Source organism: Ceratosolen solmsi, unplaced genomic scaffold (assembly GCF_000503995.2).
Source record: "Ceratosolen solmsi marchali unplaced genomic scaffold, CerSol_1.0 scaffold41, whole genome shotgun sequence".
Classification (NCBI taxonomy): Eukaryota; Metazoa; Arthropoda; class Insecta; order Hymenoptera; family Agaonidae; genus Ceratosolen; species Ceratosolen solmsi.
The window spans coordinates 2937682-2949784 of NW_011948424.1; the positions used below are offsets into that span (position 1 = coordinate 2937682).

At 25.2% G+C, this 12103-nt stretch overlaps 3 protein-coding genes across 3 annotated transcripts in view; 1 reads left to right on the plus strand and 2 right to left on the minus strand.

Moving 5' to 3' along the window:
- On the minus strand, positions 1-2466 carry Acat1 (Acetyl-CoA acetyltransferase 1). Its single transcript, XM_011499963.1, has 7 exons — positions 2297-2466; positions 2098-2212; positions 1661-1854; positions 1224-1514; positions 938-1126; positions 704-861; positions 1-244 (listed from the first exon to the last, which is right to left on the minus strand). Exons 1-7 carry the CDS (start codon positions 2432-2434, stop codon positions 124-126), a joined length of 1206 nt encoding a protein of 401 aa, XP_011498265.1. The 5' UTR covers positions 2435-2466; the 3' UTR covers positions 1-123.
- Positions 2467-3840: 1374 nt separating this feature from the next.
- LOC105362504 (putative uncharacterized protein DDB_G0278921) lies at positions 3841-5125 on the plus strand. The gene is made up of 4 exons (XM_011499964.1): positions 3841-4037; positions 4274-4351; positions 4658-4941; positions 5026-5125. Exons 1-4 carry the CDS (start codon positions 4004-4006, stop codon positions 5062-5064), a joined length of 435 nt encoding a protein of 144 aa, XP_011498266.1. The 5' UTR covers positions 3841-4003; the 3' UTR covers positions 5065-5125.
- A 5127-nt stretch (positions 5126-10252) lies between these two features.
- LOC105362701 (probable basic-leucine zipper transcription factor R) overlaps positions 10253-12103 on the minus strand; it is an 8251-nt gene continuing 6400 nt past the window's right edge. Inside the window, exon 3 of the mRNA XM_011500187.1 lies at positions 10253-10594. Within this exon, the coding sequence (XP_011498489.1) occupies positions 10253-10594 (342 nt within the window). The remainder of the gene's footprint in view (positions 10595-12103) is intronic.

Genomic DNA, 12103 nt, shown 5'->3' on the forward strand with positions numbered 1-12103 from the left:
CATAAACATAACATTAAACATGATTAATTACATTAAAAGTTACTGTTACAAGTAACTGCACTTTGAATATTCTAGTACATTTTCAGTTTAATCGAGCACTTCAATAATTAATGTGAAACCATCTTATAGTTTTTCAATTAAAATTGATGATGCACCACCACCTCCGTTACAAATCGATGCTACACCTTTCTCATTTGTCTTCAGTGCATGCACTAAATGTACAATAATTCGTGCTCCCGACATTCTAAAATAAGCAAAAACTTATTATTGTCAATATCGAAGAATAATAAATAATTATTTCTATAAAAATGCCGGTCTAATGTATCGATTTGAAATGTTTGCATTGCAATACCGACAACTTAATTTACAAAAAATAAGAATAATAAACAATTAGGAAACGTTTTTATTTTTAATATTATATATCAATTAAAGCACAAAAATTAGATCATTTTTAAAGATGAAATTGTTCAACCATTAGAGTAAAATTGATAATTCTATTGAACAATGTTATTTTATTATTAATATATATATATATATATATATTAACTTCAATTCAAATCATTCAATATGAACTTAAACAATTCATCATAAATCTTTTAAGAATAGAATTGTCATTAATATAAAAAGTAAATCTGAGTATTGAGTATCGTATGCAAAAATATATTTGAAATCTTTTCATTTATAATTAGTAACATATATATACCCAATAGGATGTCCTAATGAAACAGCGCCACCATGAATATTTACTTTCGTTGGGTCTATATCTAGTAATTTTTGATTAGCAACGACAACAACACTGAACGCTTCATTAATTTCCCAAAGTGAAATATCATTTTTACTTATTCCAGCATTTTTTAATAACTGAAAAAATAATAAATAAGTAAGAATATGGAATTGTTATAAGCTTAAGTATACTTATTTATTTACTAATAATTACATTTGGAATAGCTAATGCTGGTGCAATTGGAAAATCAATTGGATCTGTTGCGGCATCTTGAAAACCAATGATTCTTGCCAATGGTTTCAGATTCAACTTTTCTGCAGTTTGAGTAGTAGTTAGTATAAGAGCCGCTGCTCCATCGTTTAAAGTCGATGCATTACCTGCAGTAACTGTACCATATTCTTTCTGGATGGTGAGGGGGAGGGGAAGGGGGGGGGATGAAGAGAAAAGACTTAATAAAAAAAGTAAACTAATTTTATAATATGGATTAACTTAATTGTACCTGAAAAACTGTTGCCAGTTTACTAAATTTTTCAAAATTCACTCTTTTAAATTCTTCATCCGCGCTAAAAATTATATCTGCTTTGCCCTTTTTTTGTGGAATATTAACAGGCACTAATTCATCTTTAAACGAATCGTTTTCATACGCTGCAGCACTTCGTTTATAACTATTAATCGCATATTCGTCTTGCTGTTCGCGTGTTATTCCAATTTTTTTGGCAGTATTTTCAGCACAGTTACCCATATGAAATTTATTAGAAACATCCGTTAATCCATCGAATACAATACCATCCTAGAAAAAAAAATACATCTTTCTTCTTTAAAGAGTTATAGGCGAGTCGCATAGAAACACAGGCGCACAAAAGTAGTGATTACAATTATAAATCATTTCAAACAAATCATGGCTGTAAATTAATACAAAGCCAAAGTTAATTATACCTCGAGTCTCATACCACCATATTTTGTTTCTCCTCTCTTTAAGTAAAATGGAACATTTGACATTGATTCCATACCACCTGCTAAAATAATTTCCTGAGATCCACATTGTAATGCTTGAGCACCTAACATGACGCTTTTCATTCCGCTTGCGCAAACTTTATTTATAGTCGTGCAAATGGTGGATTTAGGAAGACCTAAATAATAAAATTGTCCTTAGAATTTATTTCTCATTAAATTTATATTTTAGATATCCCATTAAAGAATTAATTTTAAACTATTCCATTAATGCAATAAACGTACAAGCACTGCACTTATTTTAACTCTAATAATATAATCAAATTAATGAATTATTAGTTTTAAAGACATTACTCAAAAATACTCTTACGATTAGAATATTAAAAAATATTTTTAAATTGTCATTTAATCTTTCATAAAACCTGCAAATAAAGCCGACTGTCTAGCTGGTGCTTGTCCAACATTTGCCTGGCAAACATTTCCCATAAAAACTTCTTTCACCTCTTCTTTACCAATACATGCCCTTTCTATCGCGGCCTAAAACGACAACAATTTTATTTGATTACATTTTATTTTATTATATCTATTACGTCTTATTATTGATTGAAACGAATAATTTACCTGAATTGCTATAGCTCCAAGTTTAGTTGCGGACATAGACGATAGAGAACCAAGGAAAGATCCAATGGGAGTTCTCGCAGCACTGATTATAACGACATCGTTTAATTTTACTCCAGTGCTATAAAGTTTTTTGGACATTGACGGAATCTTAATTATCAAAAATAAAAAATGTTCTGTGAATATCATTACCATTGTATTACCTACTATTTTATGTTTATGCAAGATTTTAACGATGAAATGAAAGTATTATTATGATTTATTATTACATATATTAAAAGAATTACAAATTATATTTAAGAACAATCGTTTTCACTAACATCTTCTATATTTTCATCGAATAAATATTTAACAACTTAGCGGGGCATCTTAATTCATTACTTGGTGACTTTAAGCACAATAATGATAATAATGAAGGATACAGTGTGTAACGAAATTAATTCTAAAGAAAAATTGCTCAAATAATAAATATCATCTAATGAAAAATTAAAAAGTTCTCCGAAAATTGCAATTAACGTTATAATATTATGATAATCTTATTAGTATCATTTGCTTTATATAATTGAATTTTAAATTGTTTAGGTTATGCTTACGAATGAATATAAAACAAAAAGAAGAGAGTTTCATAGGATTTTCAATAATTAAAAAGATTTTTATCCAATCCCACTTACTTGATTTTGTAGGATCATTTTATGGGTTATAATTTTATATGTTTTTCTTTAATGTACTGATAATGTAAAATTTCACATCGGCTGAACATAGATAACGAAATTTCCTATTGAATAACTAATCATTTAAAGGCAATTGATTTCCGCTTAAATGTTAATGATTACAGCAAAGCAGAAATTTAAATGCATTTAAATATTTGAATTACTCAATTATTTTAAATTTAAGTATTACATTTTTCATGAATTAATAATGAAAATTGAAATGGAAAATTAAAAATTGCACTAATATAATACACTGACAATCACGATCTGCTTATTTAATTATAATTAATTTACTGAAAAATATTAAAATTATTCATAATTATTAAATTTTGTAAAAGAAGGCTGTAATATTTAAATTGTATTAAATTCATTTTATTCAAGAATCAATATCAAAGTAATTTGATGCACTTTGGTGATGCATACCATACGACTTTAGTTATAAAGAAAGACAAATTTTATACTAATTTTAAAAATAAAAGAGACAAGTATACAAAATTGACAAATATACTTTTATAATGGCAGTTTAATTGAATTAAATGTTTTTTTTTGTAATAATCTATACCACTCTACACTTGAAATTGATATATTTATTCTAATGCGGCTATTCATTAAAATCATTAAAATCATTAAAATGATAAAATGATAAAAAGCCTTGGTAATGTAATTTTTAAATAAACGACTAAAGCCACTACTTGTTGAATATTTTTTAAAAATTGTGTTCATTTACGGGAGCCAATGAGCCTCATGATTTATATAGGCGCACAACTTGAATTTTCAAATTATACAAATTCTTATTGGAATGCAATTCGATTGTATTATTTATAGTTACGGCTAAGGACTAACCTAGAGTGACATAATTGCGCGCGAAATCCCACCTCATGTCCTTATTTTGTTAATTTAATTTAATTTCAAATTAAAAAGAATTTAAAATTTTCAAAATTCAAGAAATTTATTATAGTTTATAATACTCATTAAGCAGTTTAATATATAATAAGAAAAAATGGTTCGAACCAAAGCCGATGCTGCTACTAGAGGTAAAGAAATTTGTTAATTTTTTAAATGAACGTTTTGATTTTGGTTATTAAACAACTTTTCCTTCAATATATTTTAATCATTTTTGTCTTGTCAAAATTCCATAAAAATTTCTTATCTTTCTTATCGTTAAATACCTTATAGGCGTGTGAAAATTTTTGATTTTTTTTTTTTTTTTTTTTTTTTTTTTTTTTTTTAACAACACTCAAATTATATATATTATTGTTTATATTTACAGTTGCTGCTGGTAGTAAAGCACCAAAAAAATCTGCAAACTATGCTCACAATAATTCTACATCGAGTCCTACAGAAAAAGGTGAATTACTTTCGCTGTCTAATATAATCAAAGAATAAACATTCTAATGTAACGGTCATTTTGTAATTAATGTAACTAAACTTGCATTATTTACTGGCCATTGATACAATGAAAATTGTCAAAGAAAGATAAAATTATACACATTTTATTAAAAATGAGTAATTTAAAACAATTATAATGCTTTTATAAATTAGGATTTTATTATTATTTTGTTTCAATTTTAACGAATATTGAATTAAAATTTTTGTTCTCATTATAATACATATATTTTAATAAAAACTTTTCTTTTTTTTTACAATATACTAGGTAAAGATAATCTTCCCGTTAATCGATATTTTCCCCGAGAGACACCGTCTTGGCAAAAAAAGATCACATCTTTTTATGACAGAAATCGTGTAATATCTGAATCTAACGGATCAAAAGACAGTAAAATATCTAATGAAAGTAATAAAAATTCAAAGCGAAGTAGTTCCAAACTAGATGAAGATAGTGATATGGACACAAATGGAAATGAAGCACATTTCAAAAAAGTCAAATGTAATAATATGGAATCAGATTTTCAAGATACAAATCATTCCAAGAATTCCAATGTATGTTGAATTTAAATGTTTTAATTTGTTTTTTGCTTATTAATTATGCAAAATTTAATTATTTTATTTTTTATACCATAATAGAAAAACAGTGCCAATGAATCAATGGATATGGATGAATAAGAAGAGAATATTTATATATTTATCTTTAGTACTTTTGTTACATTATTTTTATTTATTTTTTATTTTTTTTTTAATTTATTTATAATGACAATTCACTTATTGTACAATTACTTGACACAGTTAGGAACTTGTAAGTATTATATTAAATGTTAAGTTAGAGATTAGTGATCATCTTATCATCATCCAGTTAGATTCATTTTCTATAAAAATAATTAAAATCTTAAAGTGCTTATCTAGTTTTATTATTAAATGATAAAAGTATAATAGAATTATAATATTATTTAACTATTTTTAAAATAATTGTTAATAGATATTGATAGCTTATTATAATGTAATATTGTTATTTATTAAATATATATATATATAATAATAATAATTTTATTTAGAGAATAACACTATTTAATAACAATGTCAATAAATCAAAATTTTTCTAATATATGTTTTACCATATCTAACTTTCATTTCAAGCAAATTAGTTTATAACTATTCATTTTTATCTATTCAATGTATTTATTTTTCTAATTTAGAATGGCTTTTTAATTAAAAAAGAACATTCAACTAAGCTTTTATTTATTTATATAACTTTTCATTTATGGTGAAGCTTAAATCAGTGTCAATGTTAATAGTTGTTTTTTTTTTTTTTTTTTTTTTTTTTAATACCATTAAAACATTTCATTAAAATATTTCATGTAAAGTTCAACGACATTCTGTTTAAATTAATATATGTAATTTATTTATAGTAATTGTACAGTGTTATATTGTAATCTATTAATTTTAAATCACAATTACTAATTATCCATATGTAAAAAATAATATAATTTTGGTAATTTATCTTACATGTTAGTGTAGTTATACTACATGAACAAATATTACAAATTTTATTTTATTTGTAAATGCTAATTATCAACATCATATCTGTATGAACTATGTATCGTTAAAATTGTATATTAAATTAAAACTGACATGTTTTTATTTCACGATATTATTGTCGAATATTTATAATTTTTATAGCATAATGTTTATGCAGATGCGTTCGGTCGTCTGTCATGAAATATATTTTTGATTATTTTGGCATTAAAATTTGGTGTAAAGATATAATCGCGCATTATTATTTGTTAATTTATTTCCAGTATATTTTTAAATAAATACATCTCCCTCCTCTTGCTTGATACTCTATTCTTTCCTTGCTTCATCGATCCTGAAATAAATATTAACTTAATAAATAATATGTAACAAGATTTGTAATGCAGGATAAAATTTATATGTTCGCTGAAAATATTTACTCTTAATGAACAGATTAGATGTATCCAATGTGCTTTATTCGAGAAATATAAAATTTCTCAAGAACGAACGAAAAAATCAAGTCTTATAAAACTTTGTTATATATTTAATGTCATTTGTATAAACAAACCTTGTTTTTATTTTTCAAATGCCTATTTTTCTCCATGTTCTTCCATTTACCTCCAAAGCTAAACATTAAGGAGGATGAATAGAGGTCGCCTAGTTCGGAATATGCAGCAGTAAGAGATCGCTTGCGACTAATTACTTTGTATAATTTTCTTGACAATAGTGGGTGTAGCGCTCGATTAAATATTCAGTCATATGAGTTGTCTTCTGCCAAAGTTCATTCATTTCATTTATTATAATTTTGGTTTCTGATGAAATTTATTATTGCTATGTTACTCGATTGAAAAGTATTATATAATAAATGATTAAACGATGATAAGTTTTATCGATGAGGATGTTTAATGAGCTTTGATGAACCACATATTTCCAACCATAAAACTGATTTTCATTACTTAAAACTACCGAACACAGCAAGCTTTTCTATTTCCAAAGATTATTATTTATTTATTTTTCAATGTGTAATAATATTTTTATTTTCATTATTTATATAAATTTTCTAAAGAATTCTAATTTGGTTTATTAATTAACAAAAAAAAAAAAAAAAAAAAAAAAAAAAAAAAAAAAAAAACTATTTAATATCAATTTGCATGAGTAAGCGATTATAAATAATTAGCATATAAATGAAACATTAGTATTTTACTCCATAATATCCAGAAAATCTTATATTTATGAAAATTTGTGCCAGCAATTAAGATTAAACATAATAAAAATATAAATTAATACAAGCGTCTAAAATAATTAATAAATTGTTACAAATTTCAGTATAAAAATTAATCATTGAACAAAACTTTAATTAATCATTGATTAATCAAAATAACTACGATTACATATCTAATTATTTTAATTTTTAGGATTAAAGAATTATATGAATATAAAAATCATAGAGGCATTGAAAATTTAAGGGATAAGCTTGAAATTAAATTTAGTATGAAAATTATTTTTATGAACAATGAATTAATAAACTTTAAATCATTGAAAATATTATGTATAGAATGAAATGAACCTAAATAAATAATAGGATTAATCTATTAATAATTTAATTATTTTTATTCGTCCGTTTCGTAAAAATATGTTTTATTAATAAAAATGTTAAATCTAATTTGATCCATGAATAATTAAATTGCATGTAGTATTTTTAGTGTGGAAAGTAAGAAAATTGACTTTTTATTAAAGTCGAATATCGAAGGAAATATAATCTGCCTTAATTTAATTAACAACGATTGGATACTATTTTAAGTAAAAATTATTGAAAAATATTTAAGAGACGAGAAGGTGCTATAGAATTTCAAAGTTTAATTAATATTACAAAGTAACATATTTATAAAAATATAAATTAAATTATTCAATTGCGAATAATATAGAAATTTAAATATTGTTCTAATTAAATCAAATTATCAATTAATTCGTATTTATATAGTTAATACATTATATTTATATATGCATAATTTCTTAAGTATCCATTGTTAATTAAATTAAATAAAATTACATTAGAGGGTGGAGTAAATTTTGATTAAAGAAGAGTGTAAATATAGTAATGGTATAAGAAATAATAAGAAAATTTATTTGTTAAAATAATGTAAATTTAGGTGTTTTAACCAGTTCAATCTCTCCATTCTTGGTATTAATAATTATTATTCATTGTTAATTTAGGTATTAATAATATCAATGTTTAATATTTATGTATATATTCATTTATATTTCATGTCTATATATATTTTATAATATCAAGTTTCATTAAATTTTAAGGAAATGTACTAATTCATTAATTTATTAGACACAACGACATATCTAATAATTATTCATTTAAATAAGAAATAAATTTTATATAGTAATACGTGAAAATTAAAATACATGTAATAAAATTGTAAATTATGTTAAAGTATTGAAATTACATTATAAGATTCTCCTCTATCTACAATAATATTATTTCAATATTATTTATTCACATATTCCTTAATATTTAAAAGAAACTGTTAACAATTTCGGAGACAAGATCGGGCAAACTGTATTTGTTAAATTTAATATCATAAGTAAGCCACTATCTTGGGATATAAAATAAAGATTATTCACTATTTTATTATTAATATTAAATTATATTACTTTTCATTTGAGTAGATTTTATTTATATATAGGCGAAAGCAATAACAATTTCGTAAATTTTAATAAAACAATATTTCAAGTGTATCTTAAATTACGACGAACGAAATCACTAATAATTTTAACACTAATGATTTTTATAAAACTACCATACAATTGTTCCTATATGCCATTCCTCTTAGAATTGTAGGAATTGAGAAAGAAATTGTTTTGTCTGACTAGTACCTTATTTTATATTTACACGAATAGTAGAAAATTATAAAATACCCACACAATATAAGAAGAAGCTCCATTATGAGTTAGCCAAAGAGTATATCTAACATTATTTTTCAATTCTATAGTGTTTGAAAAAATTATTTGATACTTAATGTTCATCTATAATAAATAATGTAAATGTTTATTATGCACGTTTACTATTCTATTATGCACAGATGAATAAGACCTTTCGACATATAATATTTTATTTTTATATGCTCTGTACAGAATTTACAGCTAAAATGTTAAATAGATATTTGCTCATTGGCCATTACGCCTAGTAATACTAAAATTATATTTGACTGTATCGCATTGGAATTAATTTAATGTATTGAGATATCGAATGAATTTTGAGTTTGAATTTTACTAATTATTTCCATCTAATAATCGGTTTTAATAATTTTCATAATAAATCCAAGAACATACAAGATTATCGGTTATTAATATAAATAGTCTTAATAATATATTTCATATTAATAAATATATTGTACATGATGGTTTAAGGAATTATTTACTAAGCGTTGTTAAGTAAATTCTTGTAACTGTAAACTATCGGTTTTCATTATTAAATGAATAAATTTGTTATGTAGAAGGTGTGACAAAGTACGTATCGCTACCAAAGTTTTATAATTTCAATGCACAATTACACAAATATATCATTCGTTAAAATATTTATAACAAACTTCGACCAGGTAACTTTGGATCTACTTCAAAGATTTTAATATATTTAACATGATGCAAGTAGAATTTGTTTGGACTTGCATCGATTTTTCAAGCAAAATAATTATTAACTATAATTGAATTATAATTGCACTATTGCAAATTATAAAGACTGTACAGTGTGAGAATATATATATATATATATGTATATATATATATATATTTCTAACTTTTCTTCAAATAAATCCCCGGCAATACTAATGTAACAAAAGAAATACCTTTATCAATTATACAATTGATCGCACGAGATGCTTTACATTCTCTTACATAGGAAGTTTCTGCAAAGTCATCCATATCTCCTTACTCGAAGTAGAAAAGACTAAAATATTTGATAATGACATTAAATAAATGTAAAGGTTCCTTAACCAGGTACTATTCATGGTTAATTAAATACTGTTATTGATTAAATTTCTTTAACAAAAGAAGAAGAAGAAGAAGAAGAAGAAGAAGAAGAAGAAGAAAAATAAACCATTTCATTTAATGCTTTACTCATTGGAAAAAGATAAGACAGTAATCGAACATGTCGATTAGAAGCGAGAAGTCGATTATCTCTTGTGCCCGAGGATTGAGCGCCGTGTGATTGTTATTAATGACAATGCAAGGGGTCGCTCGCACGGTTGTCATTGTATTGCTCTTTCGCCTCGATGATTCAACCAGAAAGTCGCATCGGAATCTTCGTAATCTATCTCCGTCGGCTCCCCTGAGCGCCTCACTTACGAGCGGCGCTTACTTCACTTCCGTGATTGCTCAACGCCTTGGACTTCCTCTCCGGGTCCATGGCTATCGATATGAATTCCTCGGAGATGCGCTTGTCGAGGCCAGTGTAAGTGTGGGCCAGATCTTTCAAGTGGTCCTCGCCTATCGAAGCCATTGGCTTGTTGGAAACATTGGAATGTCTGTCATCCGCTGAGTTGTGGTGCTGCTGTTGTTGGCTGTTTGAGCTGAAGCGACGTTGACGTTGTTCACCGCCATTATCCGACTGCTCGGATGACAGTTGGAGCTTCTTTTGTTGTTGCTGCTGCTGCTGCTGCTGCTGCTGCTTCCCTCGAATCTTTGATGACATTTATAAAATGCTTAATCAATTTCAGGCACTTTTTCAATATATCAAATAGTAATTTTTGTTATCGGCAACAGAGGTTAAAAAAAAATCATTTCTATAAAAAAAAAAAACTATATATATATATATATATAACTAGCCTAAAAAAATGGTGAAAAATGAAGCGAATATTAGCGAGGGTAGAAAGAAAGTTTTTCTATCGTGAAATTGATTTTTTAAGCTTTACTTTTTAAAAAACATTAATTCTTTCCCTCTTCTGTTTAAGCCGTACTATGTTGAATGTTGTAGTCGTCTAAGAAATTTCAAACATGAGTTTTATCTATAACGTCTATTCTACATTATTAAAATCCTTCAATTATATCCATTATAAGAAATATTCATATTTAATATTTATTTTAACTTACAAATATTAAAACAAATATTATTAATATACTCAATTTATTTATGCGAGTTTATTTATATGAAATTTGACGCCGTAGATCGAAAAAAATCTTTTTATTTAACGAATGCTTATTTTTTCATTAATTTATTAGAAAATTTACAAACGAAGAACAGCATGAGTAGAAAAATAAAATTTTTATCATTAATTACCATCAGTGAAAAATAACTTTATCGTGCGCAGAAGAATGATTAGCATATACGAAACGATGTGAATTTAATATTTTATTTTATTTTTTCAAAGTAATGCAGTTGCTTCGTTTATTTCCTTATTAAGAATTCGTATAAATTTCAAAAATTTTACCTATATTTTTGAAAACATTAACTTTCGTATTATTTAATTAAAAAAGATATTGTTTATATTGAAATTTAGGAAAGTAAAAATTGCAAACGATACCATAATTTATTCAAGCTTTCAAAAGTAAAAAAAATACTAACGGGGACTATGATAAATCAGTTTTCGTATATTTACTATCTTAGATAATTTATTTTCATAATGTCCGTTTGAACGTTTTGAATTTTGAACAATTTGAATTTCTAATCGAGTTTGAAATTTCTACATTAACCAACCTAAGCAAGTGTTGAAATTGATCTTTTAAAAATTCTTATTAAGCTGATAAATAAACGCATACTTTCACTTTTCATGATATTTTTGATAATGATAATATTTTTTATTTATAAAAATGTATCAACTAATTCGACAAATTATCAGTTTACTTTGATAATTCCTTGTTATAAAATTTCAAGCTATGATATAAGAAAATATTATGATGAAAATGATGGGACAATAAGATTTGCTAATGTTTTTATAATTTTATCGATACTCCAATAGACCAATGAGATTATTGACTTTTCTATTATTTTAACGCTCTTGTTTATGTTAATAATCTTGTGCGCCTCGACGGTAAACATTCTATGGAAAGTGATACACCGCATTAAAAATTATATATTTTGCTGCTCTTTTATGAGAATATGTATCTGCGTGAAGCGAAGTCGCTACGAAGTTTCATAATTCATTGTCCAGTAATAAGCATTATCGGAAGGGTCGTCTATCCCCCCTCCCCC

Bases quoted from the DNA above. Each gene is read 5' to 3' on its own strand.
- LOC105362504 (XM_011499964.1), top strand. From the start codon at position 4,004: ATGGTTCGAACCAAAGCCGATGCTGCTACTAGAG. The intron at 4,352-4,657 runs GTGAATTACTTT...ACAATATACTAG, and splicing joins ATCGAGTCCTACAGAAAAAG to GTAAAGATAATCTTCCCGTT. The intron at 4,942-5,025 runs GTATGTTGAATT...ATACCATAATAG, and splicing joins ATCATTCCAAGAATTCCAAT to AAAAACAGTGCCAATGAATC.
- Acat1 (XM_011499963.1), bottom strand. From the start codon at position 2,434: ATGTCCAAAAAACTTTATAGCACTGGAGTAAAATTAAACGATGTCGTT. The intron at 2,213-2,296 runs GTAAATTATTCG...TTGTCGTTTTAG, and splicing joins TTGGAGCTATAGCAATTCAG to GCCGCGATAGAAAGGGCATG. The intron at 245-703 runs GTATATATATGT...TGCTTATTTTAG, and splicing joins TCATTAGGACATCCTATTGG to AATGTCGGGAGCACGAATTA.